General features: G+C 50.6%; 1 protein-coding gene across 1 annotated transcript in view; it reads right to left on the reverse strand.

Annotated features, from left to right (window-relative positions):
• KIRREL3 (kirre like nephrin family adhesion molecule 3) overlaps positions 1-5,518 on the reverse strand; it is a 132,923-nt gene extending 127,405 nt beyond the window's left edge. Inside the window, exons 1-4 of the mRNA XM_063094641.1 lie at positions 5,434-5,518; positions 5,094-5,239; positions 2,417-2,539; positions 1,687-1,771 (exon numbers count right to left, since the gene is read on the reverse strand). Of these exons, the coding sequence (XP_062950711.1) occupies positions 1,687-1,771; positions 2,417-2,539; positions 5,094-5,239; positions 5,434-5,518 (439 nt within the window). The remainder of the gene's footprint in view (positions 1-1,686; positions 1,772-2,416; positions 2,540-5,093; positions 5,240-5,433) is intronic.
• Positions 5,519-17,295: the final 11,777 nt, after the last annotated feature.

Genomic DNA, 17,295 nt, shown 5'->3' on the forward strand with positions numbered 1-17,295 from the left:
TTGCAGCCCCCGCCTGCCTCAGCCTGTCTCAGCTGTGCCATTTACCGGCTGGCAGAGCCATGCAGCCATGGCAGGCAGCATTATTAGAAACTCCTCACCACCAGCTGTGGGGTCTAGAATTTTCTGTGCTGCTGCTGGCCCCAGATTGCATATGTCTGCAGGAAATCTGGGTGCCCATGTGGTCAACAATCCTTTGGCTTCTCCAAATCTCTGTGCCACTGGCCTGCATCTATAATCTTGCACAGGAGAAAGACTGCAGACTTGTACTGAGCACCAATGGGATTTAACTGTCTTAATCTTGTTTCAGGCCGGCTCTCTGAGCTTGCCTGGCTCTTGTCATCTTTTTCTTCTTAGAGAGCTCAGATGCTGCCTGTGGTCTTTCTCCCAACTAAAGAACTGCCTAGAATTCCAACATGGACACTCACCGACTCAGAATGTGGCCTTCTCCTGGGGTACTTGGCCACCAATATGGGTCCAAGGTTGGCAAAATTCACCCCACCCCTCTGGACACGTGCCACCCCCATTGGGGGCTGGATGCAGCCCAGCCTGCCCGTCTCCACTGGCTGCTGTCACCAAGGGCTCGCCCACCTGGGGCCAAGCTCACCTCATCCACTGTCACAATTAAGGTTGCCACTTGCAGATTGCTTTGATTTATTAGTCTCTGGGCTCAGCACTCTGTACACATTAACTTCTTTAATCTTCATAACAGCTCTATAAAGTAAATACTATTATTATTCCTAGTTGACAGAGAGGAAATAAGATTTAAAAGGTTAAATAACTCCCTCAGCACCATAGAGCTAGTAAGTGTTGAGGCAAGTAAGGCTAACTATAAACTAGTCTTCGGACTACCAGTATAATCTCTTTGCAAGTGGGGGAGAGTTTAACAATGTTGGTTGAGGAACTTAATGGGAAACAGTTATATCACATGCACTAGAATTCACCCAACTAGAATGCACCCAACTCTGACTGACCTTGTCTAATCCCAGTGGGTTACTGGCTCTAAGGAGGACATAACAGAGAAACAGGATCTTGAAAGCCATTCTCAACCCTCCTGGCCTGTCATCAGTCTACTTAGCCTGTGAGGAACAGAGGCTGCTGAAGGCCATGTGCCTGGAAGGCTTTTAGACTTTTCCTAAGAGAAGGTTGGAAGTCGGGGAGTAATGCTTGACTGGGGCCAGATGCTTGTGTGCCCTGCCCCTGGGGGGGCTCAGCCAGGTGCAGCCAGGCAGAAAGAGGACATTGCTGTTTTTCTTCTTTCTAGTAGGACCAACAGAGTTCCCCCAGTACTAAGAGAGAGGGCAATAAGGAGGACTGGCAGAGTCCCAACCGCCTCCCAGTGCCCCGCCCCAGCCCTGCACTTCTCTTGCGCCCAGACGTTTGGGAAGGCAGCAGCCCAATGAGAGCCTGTGATTAGAAGATTGATTTGTGGATTTAATCTTCACATGGATTAGGGGAGATTTGAGTTTTTGCCCCACCGTACAGGTGAGGCTCAGGGAAGTTGGGCAATTTTCTGGAAGTCACACAGCTGGGAAGTGGAGGCTGGGATTCAAACCCAGGCCTGTTTGGTTCCAGAGGCCAGGCCTGCAGTGCCCTTCTCCCAGGATGCAGTCTGAATGCCATGCACACAGCCTAGGTGATCAGCGGAGACCCCAGTCTATCAACCCCCCCCATCCAGAGGGGGCTGACTGATGGAGTCAAGGGCATGCAGCTGGTGGTCATCAGTAGCATTGCGAAGCCCCCGGGGGAGTGAGGTCCCTGGAAAGCCCATTTCCTGGAGGATGGAGCAGGAAGCCTCACCTCCTGGGGAGAGGTGGGGAGGTGGGGTGGGGAAACTTGGTGGAGAGCGCCTGCCTGCTTGGGGTGGGTGGGCAGCAGGGGTGCGGTGCTGTTTAGCAATTGCTTACAAACCACCTTGTCACCCATTTATGGCCCAAATAAAGCCGTGAGCATGTGGATTAACTGAGAGGCTCCCCTGAGGGCTGCACTGGAGTCAGGCAGGGATGCCCACCAGCTCTGCCCTCCAGCCCTGCTCCCACCGTCCTGCTGAAAGAGGTGGGGGTGGAGGGAGATGTCTGCTCTCATTTGGCACAGGATAGAGGGCAGAGGGAAGGAAAAGATGTCCTGAGGGGAAAATAATACAGGGTTTTTAGGGATCATGGGGTGGAGGGGGTAAGCTAGGCTCCAGTGGGCTGGGGGATGCCCCTTTCACTTGCAGGAAGGAGGCCAGGTGACAGCATGTCCTTGCCCCCAGCCAAGACACAGTCACAGCTGCCTCAGTCACAGTCCAGTGGTCAAGCCTTGCCTTGCAGGGGGGCGCATCTTTACTGGGGCGGAAGGAGCAGGTGAGTGAGTTTCTCCCCTGCTCTGCCCCTCCCCCCATCCCCTGAGCTGGGACTGTCCTCTGGGACATCCTCACTTGAGCCACCTTGGGAGCTGAGCCCAGCAAGAAGCAGAGCGCCGGGGGCCGGCGCGACCTTGTTCTCCAGGGCAGAGCAAAGCCCAGGCAGCTGCCCGCGTCCCCCACCTGCCCCAGTCCACACTGTGAGGAAGGAAAGTAGGTGGAAGGTTAGGAGAAGACCCCGCGGAAAAGGCAGGAACCCCGCTGCCCTCCCATTACTGAAATCCTCCTTGAACCTCACATACCCCATTACAACTCTGTATCTTATAATTAAATTGAATCTGCCAGTTACCTCTCAGCACGGTAGCAATTCAAGCTCATTGGAGGCTTTCTTTGTTTATTTTCACTTATTTATTTATTTAGTAATTATTTATCTAGCTATCCATAGATCTAGACGGAGGCCTGAGTTCAGCGTTTCCTTTGCCTTCGAAAACAAGAAAGCTGCAGTGCATTCTCTCCAGCTTGGCATCAGGCAGAGGAGGGAGGTGGGGGTGGGGGGTGGGAGAGTGGAGGAGTTGGGGCGCAGGGCTTCAGTGGTCCGCAGGGGGAGCTCTCGCTGGGGGGATATCTCTGGGACAGAGTTAAGGTAAAGGCCACAGGGGAGGCTTCGTCTGCCTGCCAGGCCTGACTTGGATCCTGTCTTAGATTCTATCTGCCCTATTTTTGTTAAAGATGCCTTATGGGAAGTCAACGAATTCCAGAAAGCTCCATGGAAGTCCCTTGGAAGCCCTGGACAAGGGGCCTTAACCTGAGAAACTAGAATGAATGCGGGTCAGAGAACGTGGCAACCAGGTTGCAACAGGGTATTATCAGCAACTAACAGACCGTGGGCTTTACAGTTGAAGGAACACTCCTGAGTGCATATCCTTCTTTAACCCCCACAACATCGTGAGACCATGGAGAAGGACATGGAGGATCAGAGAGGTTCCTCGACTTGCCCAAAGTCACCCAGCAGCTAATGGCAGAGCTGGGCTTTGAACACAAAGCTTGGGGTAAAACCAAGCCTCTGCCTCCCTCAGAGTCCTGGACCTAAGCTGGAGGCCCAGCAACAAAAATCAAAGCTCCTTTCTTCTCTTTAATGCTAACCTTTCAGCAATGAGGGGGCAAAGGAGAGCCTGATAGCTCTGATTAAGGAATCAATCTCACACAGATCCAGGGAGAGTTTCTCAACCACCAGCCATCACTTAATAAGGACGCGAAAGCTTACTTACCACGAGGCCAGCCCCGCAGGAGGCTGATTGCTAATAGGCTTGCAGGGGCTGCGCAAACACTGCACAGCAATAGCTGAGCCCCACAGAGGTGACCCCATTTGGGGCAATCTGACCTCACAGGCCCGGTAGAGTAGAGGACGAGGCAGCTGAAATGGTGTGACAGTATGTGTGTGTGTGTGTACGCACTCACTGATCACAGATGGAGAACGGAAGGAATCTCAGACTAGACCCAAAACTTTAGACTTCGATCTCCCTTTAGAGAAAATGGCATTTATTCACCACCTCACTTTTGCCACTTACCCCCACCAACCTGTTCCCTAGGTCACTTATGAGCTATTAATACCTCTCGGAATAGGAATGAGTAGGACCAAAAAAGACCTGGGTCCACACCGAACACTCCTGGGTTTATTCAGGAGCAGTCAAGCTTACACGGTTTCCAGTGCATGTGGAGGTGGGGGTCAGCATGCTTCTGTGACCTATTTGCTCATCTGAAACCATCAGTGACCTAGGTTCCAGCTCTGGCCAGTCCACAGAGAATGGTTATAACAATTTGAAGGATACCAGTGGCCCAGTGAACTGCAGGAGAATTTACATGTCTTGTTCATTGGGGGAAAGTTCTCTGGCCAGAGCCACATCAGTGGAGCCCGGTCTAAGAGAAAGGGGATCCTTTAAATCGAGGGGCCTGTGAGCCTGGAGTCCTAAACTCTCCTGGCTTACAGCTTTGCACGGTGGGGCCAGGTCCTCTCCTGGCTCCTGAGGCCAACAGAAGCCAGCCCTGAAAGCTCAGACCACTGGTCTTCTCACACAGAGTGTGGCCTTCCCACTGCCTCTTGGCTCTCGGTCTGAGGCACCCACCCTCAGTTTCCTCAATCTGTAAAGAGAACGAGACATAATGTGTGTAACATACTGGGAGGTGAAGGTGAGGAGAGGTCGTCCACATGGTTACTATGACCCATCCACACATACGGAGCCAAGGCTGGACGCATTGTAAGTGCCCCATTAATGGTAGTTAGTTATGGAAATAACAACATAATATAGCATTATAAAGAACAGGGGTGTACTAAAAGTCAGGACAAGAATAAAATACTCTATGATTAGAGTAGTTCTAATTATATTTTATGAGTTCTGTAGTTTGTACAGTTGTAGTTAAGATAATAGCCACAGCAGCTCAGGGACTGGCTGTGCTCAGCTCTTGGGGAAGGGGCAGGCTGGTGGCTGTCCTACATGGGCCTGCCACTCCTGGCTTGCATGGTACTGTAGGTCCAAGGCTGGCATTTTGCAGAACCAGAGGAGTAACAGGTCCTGAAAATGGTCACTGTCAATCTCACCAGCAGTAATTGAACTGCAGAGTGAGCACAAGACATATTAGCCAGGCATCGGGGGTAGAAAGAAGGCTGAGGCCCACTCTTGGGATATTATAAACTAGTCAAGGAGTTAGAACAAAGACGCAGAAAGACCGAAAGACAGATCCTCTCATGACATGCCAATTCAAGCAGCTGATGGAAGTTCTGCTCGGCACCGCTCACACCATGTGGAGGGTGGTGCCAGCTCTGTAAGCTGTGCTTTGACAGGTACAGGACAATGCTGGGGGCACCAGAGGAGAGGGTCAGGATGGCAAGGCTCTGAAAGCCTGGCCACAGAGGCATGGGTGAGGGAGTCAGATTGAGCAGGTGAGAGAGAGAAGACTGACTGCAGGGGCTTTAGGGAAGGAGTGAGGACCAGGTAGGGGATTCTGGGGAAGCGGGTTTCAACTCAGCAGAAGGAAGCAGAAGGAAGAATCTCCCTTCAGTGCAAGGTGCCCAGGGCATAGGCTTTGCTCTTCACAAGGACTCAGCTGGGACAGTGTCAGGGACAGGGTGTGGGTGCAGTCAGTGAGGTGGAAATCTAGTACCAGCTTGGAAGAGCCCATCGTGCCCATCTCTCTCCAGCTCTGCATCCAGTGATGCCACAGCGGTAGCTGCAAATCCATCATGCTGCGAGTATTTACACCAAGAAAACTGGCCAAGCTACAGTCAGGGTTCTTCCTCCTCCCCTCCTCTTCCTTTCCCCTCTCTCCCCTCCCCTTCCCAAGAACTGGTTTATCAGCATACCACCAGCTGAGCCTTAACATTTGGGGAGAGGACAGTTACTCTGGTTCTGGCTTCCAGGCCTGTCACAGATGTGACTGAGGCTGCCAGCCATGGTTTCTGCTGTGTCTCAGGTGAGTCACCATCCCTCCACGCCTCACCGTGTTTTGCTGACCACTGAGCAGAAGCTGCTGAGGTCCAGTCAGAAGAGCACGCAGGTGGACGGCCATGACTGCTCACGTGGTTCACTCCCCTGCCTCCTGGCGGGACCGCCACTCAGCCATTCCAGGAAGGTCATGACTTGCCTTTAAAGTCTCTAGAAAGGACTAACTCACAGCCTCTCCATGGGCAGCACCTGCCAATGGCGAATTCTTCCAAGTGCTTTTCTGGAGGCCTCTCGCTGAATGTTTTGGGAAATTCTTAGAAGTGTAGAAGATGGATTCCTTCCTATCCATTATTTAGGGTGACAATAAATAGCTGGATTTGGGAACCTGAAGGTCTTAATATCCTGGGGACCTCTGGGCAGTGTGGTAAAACAGCTGAAATGTACTGCCAGCACAGTGTTAAACACTTCACATGAATTATCTCATTTAGTTCTGACACCAGTCCTATGAAGAGGTACTATCATGATCCTGATTGTACAGATGAGGAAACTGAGGCTTGGAAAGGCTAAACGCTTCGCCAAACATCTGTTCTGTCTGCAAAGTGGCTGAGCCAAGATTTGAGTCTGGGCTTGACTTCAGAGCCTGAGCTCTATTAAATCCTGGCTCTCCTCCCAGGTGTAGAGTTTGCTGCTCACAGATCCAGATCTCCTGCCTACACTGCAGGGGTGGGGATGTGGGCAGCAGCAGGAGTTCTAGTGAGGAGACGCGGTTCCCCAGCTTTCCTTAAGTGGAGCGTCCTGTGTGCTGAGTGGGGTGTGGCTGCTGCTCAGAGAGGGCTGAGCCAGTCTGGCTGGCCACAGGCGAGGTTGGCTGTTGTGGACAGAGAGGCAAGGGGGAGAGGCTCTGGGATTGTCATTCCTCAGAGGCAGAGCACCTGGAGGCCCAGCCTGGATGTCCCTCTTCCTTCTCTGTGCTCCCTGCAGGGGCTGAGCCATGGCGTCTGCCACAGGTGAGCTCTGGTTCAGACACCAGTGACTGGCGCCTCCTGGGCTCCTCCCTGTGTGGGGCAGTTGCTGGCCTGATTTCCTGGAGACCTGACTCTGCTCTAATTAGCTGGGCGACCTTGGGTGAGTCACCTAATCTTTCTGGGCCTCAATGTCCACATTAGCAAAACAGGGAGTTTGAATAAGGGTAGAAGACTTAACCTGGTATGTGAGGACCTCTAGGGGACCTCCACTGGGGGTTCCTACACTCTTCTGAATTTGTGTACAAAAAACCCCGAATACATAAACATCTTTCTAGGGAGAGGTCTGTGGCTCTCCTCACATTCTCAAAGGGGCTGATGAGCCCGCACCTCCATCGGTCTTAGTCTACCTGGGCTGCTATGACAGAATGCCACAGATGGGGTGGCTTATAAACAAGGAAATGCATTTCTCACAGTGCTGGAGGATGGAAGCCCAAGATCAGGGCAGACAAGGTATCTGGTGAGGGCTGTCTCTCTGGTCACAGATGGCATCTTTTTACTGTTCCCTCACGCGGTGGACAGACAAACAAGCTCCCTAGGTCCTCTTTTTACAAGGGCACTAATCCCATTCATGAGGGCTCCACCTTCCCCACCTAATCACCTCCCAAAGGCCCCTTTTCTTAATACCATCATTTTGGGGGTGAGGATTTCAATATATGAATTTGGGGGGACACAAACATTCAGATTATAGCAGCCCCCAAACTAAGCTCCTCTGCCAAAAGGTGCATAAGCCCAAAAGGACAAACAATAAAAGTAAAAATAAACAAATGGGATTGTATCAAACTAAAACGTGAAGACAACCTACAGAGTGGGAGAAAATTTTTGCTAACTATACATCCGACAAGGGATTAATATCCAGAATATACAAGGAACTCAAGCAGTTAAACAGTAAAAAACAAATAACCCAATTAAAAAATTGGCAAAGGAGCTGATAGACATTTTTCAAAGGAAGACATACAAATGGCCAACAGGTACATGAAAAAGTGCTCAACATCACTAGTCATCAGAGAAATGCAAATTAAAACTACATTGAGATACCACCTCACCCCAGTTGGACTGGCTATGATCCAAAAGACGGTGAATAACAAATGCTGACAAAGATGTGGTGAGAAGGGAACGCTCCTCCACTGTTGGTGGGACTGTGAATTAGTACAACCACTGTGGAAAACAGTATGGAGGTTTCTCAAACAACTACAGAGAGATCTTCCATATGATCCAGCAATCTCACTTCTGGGTATAGACCCAGAGGAATGGAAATCATCATGTCGAAGGGGTACATGCACTCCCATGTTCATCACAGCTCTGTTCACAGTAGCCAAGACATGGAACCAATATAAATGTCCACCAACAGATGATTGGATAAGGAAACTGTGGTACATATACACCATGGAATACTACTCTGCCATAAAAAAGAATGAAATTCTCCCATTTGCAACAACACAGATGAGGGAGAAACTTACGTTGAGTGAATAAGCAAAGCACAGAGGGATAAATACCGTATGTGCTCTCTCATAAGTGGGGGCTAAGAGAGAAAGAAGGCAGGAAAGAAAGACCACAGTTGTGTGTTGGACTTGCAGAGGGAGAGAACACACTGAGAGTATGAAGTGGAGTGGGGGAAAGGGGGCTGGGGAGGGAGGTCAGGATAATTGAGGGGATAATTGGGTGGGGGACACTAAGTATAATCACAATTTGTGCTGCCAGTATGGATCTGGCCATCACGTCTTAGGCACAAATAGTGACAACTTGCTTTGTACCACATGAATATTCATAGCCAATAAAACCAAAACAAAATATTAAAAAAAAACCCAACTCTAACTTTAGGATTTGTTGGGTCCCAAGATCTCCCCTTTCTTGAAAACTGTAGCTTCTTAATAAGACTGACTGTAGGAGCTGAGAGCCACAGGAAGAACTCCTCTACTTTTTGCCACAGGAGCTTTTTTTCTGAGTGTTGGGAGCTCTGTGGGGTGAGTGAACCGCAGCTCCAGCCTGGTGCAGCACAAAGGTGGGGAGGGGCAGCCCCCGTGCTCCTTCCTGTGACACCCACTTGGGGCACTCTGCTCTCACAGGGGCATCCCGGGGGCAGCTGGGAACCTCCCCTTCCTCCAGGGCTGGGGAGGAGCCCAGGGCTCCGGAGGCCAGGGCATGCATCTACCAGGATGTGACTCCACAGGCGTTTCCGAAGGTTGCCAGCATAGCCACCCTCTTCCATTCTCCCACTGTTTGCACTGGATTAACCCACATTTCTTTGTGTATTTTCTTATGCCTCTGGTCTTGTGTACATATTTGATCTTGTGCATTAGTGAGAAATGTCATAGGATGTTAGAGCCAGGAAGGAACCTCAGAAATCACCCCATTCAAAAGCACCAAGGAAGGGAGGAATCTGCCCAGAGCCACCAAAGGCTGAGCTGTGTCTTTCCGAGCCTGTGAGCTCCCTGAATGGCAGGGGTGACCACCCCGGGCCACCTCCACAGTCTTATTTCCCAATGACCCTCCCTCTGTGCCTGCCCTCCCAGGGCTGGTCATGGGAGTAGTTCTGAGACTGTGTCCTGCAGATACCAGATCTGTGCCTCTGTCCTCGCTGTTCCTTCCTCCAGGGATTCTTGCACCCTTCTCAAACATCTCATCCCTCTCATGCTTCAAGACCCCTTCAAGATACTCCCTCTTGGGGTGGCCTTCTGTCCTTCTGTCACCCATCCATGCAGATGGACACCCCCCCCCACCTCGTATACACCTTTGCTGTGAGGCTCCCAGAGACATGGCGATGATTTCCCATCTTTTGCTCCACCCCTCTAGACTGTGAGGCAGGGACCATCTTCATGAATCCTTACATGTCCAATACCTAGCACAGGGCTAGCTGGGCACTCAGTGAGTACTCAATGTGACAAGTGACTCAACACACAAGGACAATCTACCCTAATCTTCCACAGATTGCCATGAGCACCTTAGTTCCCTTCACAGTCTTGGGGCCAAGGGGAGGGCTCAGGGTGGGACCTTCCCTGGTGGTTTGAGAAGAGGACCCTGAGCTGGGCTCCTGCCCAGCACCTTCCCTCTGCCCTCATTGCCCTTCGCATTACAGGAATATGGCATAAGTCAGCCTCAGGGACAGGTCAGCGTTATGTGGTTGACCTCTCAGATGCTCAGATTTTTGTCTTTGAGTTCTTTCTGCTGTTCATCCATCCATCCATGCAAACTGTCACTGAGAGCCTGCTGTGTGTCAGTTCTGGTTGCTATGGATATTGTAGGAAACCAAACAGATGATTTTTGCCTTCTGGAGCTTCCATGTTAGACAGCATCTATTTAATTCCTATCCTTTCTACATAAATTGTGGTAGGAAGTTTGGTGTGGACTTGAAGAAGTCACTTAATATCCTTGGGCCTCAGTATCTCCATCTGCAAAATCCTCTCATGGAAGCCTGTCTCAAGCTGGCTGTGTGTGCCACGTGCCATGCCCTGACCCTGCATTGACCAGGGCTTGGCACTGCCAGTTGGTTTGCGGGTGCACATGGGTGTGAGCTTATTAGCTGCTTCCTTTCTTCCCTGGTGCTTTGTTTTCCAAGGCATATCGAGAGGGCCCTTTTTAATCAGCTGAGGGCCAAGGGACTCCTGAGCCACAAATGAAGTTCTCTGTGCTGAAACACAAAAGAAAGGACAGGAGACTAGTGTTTGCTGAGCAACTTCCCTGTTCTTAGGACCTTTCAAACACGTGGTTGTGCCATTTCCTCCACCCCATAACTGGGGAGCAACGTGTCCTTCCATGCTTCTCAGATGAGATAACAACGGCTCAGAGTCCCACAACTGGGCAGCAACAGAATGGGCTGATGGCCACTCAGCCTCTGGGAGACGCTTCCCCATGGGTCAGTGGGGCTCAGGTGGCATGTTAGGAAGAGAGAAACAGAATGTCACAAAGCCTCTTCACTGAAGGGCCAGCAACATGTTTGTCTTGGCAGTATTTCATAATAACCCAGTATGTGGCACATGGACTAAGTATGCAGTTGCGCAGTCTTTAAAGATGAACATTTTCTGTGGGATCAATAAGCTGAGTGAGTTTGAGTCTGAATTTATCAAAATTTCACCTGAAACAAATTTACTGTCAGGACTTCTGCACTCAGGTCAGGTCGATGGCGGGGGGCAAGAGGTAGAACCCAGGGAATGCTGGGTCTCTGGGAAGAAGGTCTGGGGCACCTATTGGACTAGTGTGGGTCCCATAACCCAGAGTGGGGAGATCGTAGCTGGCAAGCAGCATCCTAGAAACTGGCCGTCCTCCTCTGTTCCGGATGTCATCTTTGCCTTCGGGGAGAGCAGCTGAGTGAGAAGCTGAGGGATGACCCTCCAGTTGTAGGTTATTCTAGATTACTCAGGGCCACCCCTACGCCCAGCTCAGGATCCCCTCTAGAGTGTCTCTGAGAAGTCATCGCATGCTTTTCCTTGGATCCTTCTAAAGACAGGGAGCTCGTTACTTTGCAAACTGTGTTTTCATTTTTGGAGAGATAAGATAATTTTAAAGTCCTTCTATATTGACCTTAAATACCCTCTAGTGTCCTGTTACTTTGACTCATTTGTTCCAAATCTGCACTGTGGGCCACATAGAACAAGACCAGGCCCTCTTTTATCCGACTACCCAAGAGTTTAGATGTCTCTTCTGCAAGAGAAACAACCCTTGGGACATTTGGGGCCTGCGGTGCTTGTGGCCCAGGAAACACCCCCTAGCTTTTCTGCTCATTTGAGGCCCTGGCTTCCTTCACTGGTCCTTTCTCAGCATCTGAAGAAGAAGGAGGGCACAATGGGAATTTTCTGGAGGAGATCCTTTGCTCACATGTGTAGAAAAGGCAAAAGGACAGTCCTGGATGTTGGTGTGGACTTTCACATGAGTGTGACGCTGTGTGTCTACACGCTAACACAAGTGGGAATGTGTATGTGTATACGTGTGAGCATGGGATGAGTATGTGGGTGGACACGTGGTGAGCAGCAAGTGTCATGAATGTGTGAGAGTGGGCGGGGCATGTGGGCGAGTGTGTGTACGCACGCTGCTTGCACAGGCCCTGGGTGGGAGGCTCTGAATCTGCCCAACCCCCGTGGAGAGTTCTCGGCATCTGTGTGGCAATCTGTTCCTGACCAATAGGCATCTGGACGTCTGCCTCAGCACAAGTACTGCTCCTTCTGTCTCAAAGGCCAGCCCCCGTCCTTGGAGTTGTAAAATTCTCACCTCTCATATCACATCCGGGCTGGGCTTCCTGACTCCGAGATGGAAAAAGACCGCCACATACTGAGGACCATCCGTGAGTGAGCGCCTACCCTGCGAGATGCTTTTCATACATGTCTCATTTTATCCTTGCCACACCTAGAGATAGGAACTTATCTCCGTTTGACTTAGAAAGATACCAAAGACCAGCAAGGTAGCAGAATCATCTGAGGCCACACAGCTAGAGAGCTCTAGAACCAGATCTGGATCAAACCCAAAGCCCGTGCTCTGCCCACTGACGTGTGCCACCTCCATGAGGCAATGACCAAGGGTAGTCTTTGTGCCAGAGCTCACCAGTGTCTCTGAGAGGCTCTCCCTTCTCGCCTGCCACCGACAGGTAGTCTAAATCAGGGGAAAGCAGTGGGATTCTCACCAAGAGTCCTTAGGCTTTATTGCTTGGGAGGGTAGTTAGTTCCCAAACACAGGCGAGTATAAAATCCAATTGCTTACGTTCCAGCCGGGCCCAGGGGAGTTCACGCTTCTCTGCCGGTTATGGCTTCCTCAGGTACCAGGGACCACAGCTCCTCATCTGCCTAAATCCTCCTGCTTATTGTCTGAGCTTTTGTCCCTCTGATTTACTTATTAGATTTCTACTTGGCCTTTCCTCAGCAGAGCACTCAGTGTTTCCAGGAACCACTTTCTAATTTAACCAATAACTTCTCTCATGAACAAGACAGGGCATGGGGTCAGGCAGAAAGCCAGTGGAAGGTGAGAACTGGGGAGACTGCTGTAACTATCACCCCCAAACACCCTCTCTGCTCCCACGACCCTCTGCTCTCTCTACCACTGTGTTATGTCTATCTGCTCATGTGTCTGTCTGTCTCCTTGGAGCTTAAGGTCCTTTAAAACAGGAGCCAAGTTATCTTTTCATAGCTGGCATGTGTCATTGTGCCTGGTCCACAGCAGGAGTTTAACATGGATGTGCTGGATGGGCCAGTATCAGAGAGAAGCTGAAGGTATAAAGATGCCCTGGACTCCATTTCAGCCCTTCAGAGGCCTCATGTTGGGGAGATGGGAAACATACACAAAGGCAGCCAAAGCCACTGTGGCGGGTCTGGCCAGGGAAGGCTTTGGGAGGAGGTGGGACTAGGCTGAGCCACCTGGAATGCTGGGGACTGGTCCACTAGAGAGGGGGAGGGCATTTCAGGCAGGAAGAATGGCTTGAGCAAAGGTTCAGGTAGATATGGGCACGGGGGCACCGAATGTGCATGAGGGTGGGATCTGTGTAGGGAAGTCTAGAAAGGTAGTTGAGGCCTATGGAGGGCTTTCAATGAGGAGGGTGGAGGCTGGAATTTCTCCTGTGATGGGGAGTCTCTAGCTTGCCCAGGCCAGGCTCCAGGTGACGTCAGGCGCATTCATTCTCTGCCCTCTTGGTGAGTCTCCTATGTGGAGGGGGTTGGCACAGTTTCTGTGCACCCGGGACAAGCAGGGCCATGTGAGATCTGGGGCTGCCCCGCCCCACCTTCCCCTCGGAGTCAGGAAGGAAGAGAACCTCCGCACCCCCACCCGGCCCAGCCTGTGCCAGGAGTCTCCTCTTTTTCTTTTTCCCCTCCTGCTTTCTTGACATTACAGTCCCTCAATGGCCTCCCCTTTCCATCTTTGCGTGTGCTTAATAAATAAATCTGTGCAGATCCATTGCCTATTGTTAAGTAGATGCTCATGTAAACACCATGCCCTAGCTCCTGAGTAGGGTCAGAAAGCCTTTCTCACACTGTGCCCCCAATAAGAGTTTGCAGATTGTGTAGGCAGGACAACAGCCATGTGATGAAATCTTGCTGATAAACCAGGGATCCAGAGATCCAGGTCAGATACTGATTATCAAATACAACTTCACTGTAGTTTGAGGGTTTAGAGTGGTTACATTATAGTCATCTTTTTAAATGTTCATTTATTTATGTATTTAATTGACAACTAAAAGTTGTATGTATTTATGGTGTACAAGATGACATTTTGATATATGTATACATTGTGGAATGACTAAATCAAGTGAGTTAGCATATCCGTTACATCACGTGTTTTTCTTTTTTCTTTTTTTTTTGTCGTGAGACCATTTAAAATCTACTCTCTTAGCAATTTTCAATTTTACGATACTTGTTATTACTATAATCACCATGTTGTACAATAGATGGGCATCTCCTTTTGAACCAAGTTTAGGTCCCAGACCCAGAGTACCTCACACGAACAGCCTCTGGTGTCCTGATGAGGCAGGGAAAGGAACATGTGGGGGACAGGGAGAGGGTGCCGGAAAAGGGAGGGCCGTTTACTGGGTACCCATAACAGACAAGACCTAGTCTCACGGATCCCTGTTACGTGAGGCAGGAATTCACAGTTCCATTTCACAGATGGGGAAACAGAGTCCTGGCACTTAGGTAACATGTACAAGGTCACACAGCTAAGTGACAGATGTGCTGGAACCCAGGTCCGTGACCCCCAAGCCAGGCCCCTCCCCTTGATATGGCTCTGCTTCTAACTGTGTGATTCGTCTGGCCTTCCTGGGTGTTCTTAAACAGATCATTGAACCTCTCCGGGCTGCAATCTTGTCATTTCTCAAATGAGGGCAGACTCCCTTGAGAGTCCTCTGCCCAGCCTGTCCTCCCCGCTCAGCCAGTCCCAGCAGCTCTGCAGCAGCCCAGCGGCACCCTCCCCAGCACGCTAAGCCCTGGTTTGTGTCTACCTTCCACGTTTTGCCTGCGTGAGCTGGTATAGGAAAGAATTCCCCTGATGCTGCCGGAAGCAATAATCCTGACACGGTTGGGGGGTTTAGAGGAAATCCTCCACTACGGCCGAAGAAAGCGAAACCCAGCAAAGCAAGGATTTCGGCAGATGCAAACCTGCCCATTTACCTTCCAAATCCAGGCTTCATGGCAGGAACAGGGGAGAAGCAGGCAGATGCCCTCAGCTCCAGGTGAGGTGGGGGAAGGGCCAGGGCCAAATACAGAGGTTTCTGGCGTCTTTGCAGGCCAAAGCCCCATGAGGAAGGAAGGGGAAGCTTGCCAGGTATTCGCAAAAAGGTTGAAAGATGGTGATTTGACCTCAATTGAGTGCTGACTGCAATATAGGCCAGTGCTTCATACGTCCACATGCATTTTCCTACTAAGTACTCACGACATTGACAAAAGAAGTAGGATGAGCCTTAATTTTGGTGTGAGGCTCAGACAGCTTAAGTGACTTGCCCAAAGTCACATAATCAGTAAATAAGCAGAGAAGAACAGCTCATTTCTGACAGGGGACACTGCTATCTATTCTTGACAGTCAGACCCTCGTACCTCTCCCCTACTCCACGCTAGCTACCTGGCATCATGGAAAATTACCCCTAGGTGGTCGGCCTGCGCCCCAGGCACGACACCTCCTGTGCGCTCCTGGAGCCTTCTCCATCTGACACACTGATCTGCGGTTCTAGACCCTCTGGCTGTCCTCAGCTGACTGTGGACTCTTCCCGAGCCAAGGGGATTGTATGGTTACCAGGGAAAATATGTTCCTGCTCTAGGCTTGCCAGCTGCTGTAGGGCAATAAGCAATCTTTCTAAAATGAGGTTTTCCATTTCGGAGACTCTGAGGCCTCCAGGTCTGCCAAACTGCGGGCCTCCTTCCCAGCTCAGGACAGCTGGGATCGTGGCCAAGAATGAGCTGCTCACAGGCCCCCTTCCCCACTCCACCAAACCAGTGATAACAACCTGTCGAGAACCTCAGTGCTCAGTGTGCGGGCTAGCACACTGGAGCTTCTCTCTCACTCTTTATATATTTACATGTGTAGGTAGAAAACAAATACACAAAAGAGTCTAGCGTAATAAGTGTAGTATCTGTGATGGAGTTAGAGAGACCTAGGTTCAAATCCCAGCTCCATCACTTATTACTTGTAAGACCCTGGGCAAGACATTTAATTCCTCTCTGAGCCTGCTTCCTTCTTTGTAAAATGGAAATACTAATACCACCCGCCTCAAGGAGCTGCTGCAGGGATGAAATGAGAGCAAGCACCTAGCACAGTGCCTGGCACGTGGTGAGCACTGCATGAATGGAGGCTCCCACTGTTGTGATGTGGAAATGCCCGTCTTCTCCAGTCGAGGAGTGACAGCTTGTGGCAGGCCCGAGGCTGCCTGTGTGCAGGGCCGCTGAGGAAGCTGCTGGTGGCTGCAGCCTTTCAGGAGGCATTACAGGCCATTGTTTTAATCAATAGTATATTATTTCCTTTGTGGCCTCTATCCCCATGTTCATTATGTGTAAATACGGTTTTTCAGTGACATGAATGTGTTAGCTTAATGTAGCTAACATTCAGCATGTGCAATCTGGTGGCTGCCCCTCAGGACCTCCAGGAAAATGAGATGATGTATCCACCACAAAGCTGTCCTTGTGAGTGAAATTTGCGAAATAAGACACGGTGGTAGTCAGGGCACCTGGCGCATGCATGCAGGCACGAGCTGCAAGCTCAAGCAAGGAAAATAGACAATAAACATGAGCCTGGGAGGATGGTCTGGCTACAGGGGAGGGAGTGTGGACGGCTAGTGTCCCAGAAGTGGGGTGTTGGGGTTCCCATCACTTTGCTGCCAGATGTAGATTCTATACAACTCATTCCAACACCTCTACAATGTCTGGCCAACTCCTGTTGACACACCCTTCTCCTGTCTGTCCCTGGAATCTGTCAATGTCCACCCTCTCTGATAGCTGCTCCTCACCCTCCTGGGTTCTCAGATGGTCCCCTTCCTCTCTTCTCAGTACTTGGTCCCCACTAGTCTATACATGCTTCTCTGGCTCGGCCCCAGTCCTGTGGGCGTGGCCCAGCCTGGCTGTCCAGGCAGCAGAGAGAAGCAAAGGTGGCTTTTCCAAATCTCCACATGGCCTTATGTCTCTTCCTCCCATGCCGGGGCTCTCAGAACAACAGGCACTACGCAACCAGCTCTTCTTCCTTAGTCCCACTGGACTGAAGTGGAAGTAGGAGGGATTTTGTTTAGATTTGGGGGAGAGCTTCCCCGCCGTGACATCCTTAACGTTGCAGGTTAGATGTCACTACCACACATGGGCCACAATCAACAGGCCAGTGCCCTAGTAATGGGCATTTAATTCAGGACTATCCAATAGCAGATGACCGTGAATTCATTTGTGGAGCTCTCCAGAGTGCATGGTAAAGGAATTAACCTTTACCGAGATGTTTGTGGATTTTATCAACAGGATTTTTTCCCTCCCTATTTTCCTTAGAGTGTTTGGAAGCAGAGGACTGGGTTGGAAAACTGCTTGATTTCCCACCTTTGTGCCACATGGTA

Source organism: Cynocephalus volans, chromosome 4, assembly GCF_027409185.1.
Source record: "Cynocephalus volans isolate mCynVol1 chromosome 4, mCynVol1.pri, whole genome shotgun sequence".
In the NCBI taxonomy this organism is placed as follows: domain Eukaryota; kingdom Metazoa; phylum Chordata; class Mammalia; order Dermoptera; family Cynocephalidae; genus Cynocephalus; species Cynocephalus volans.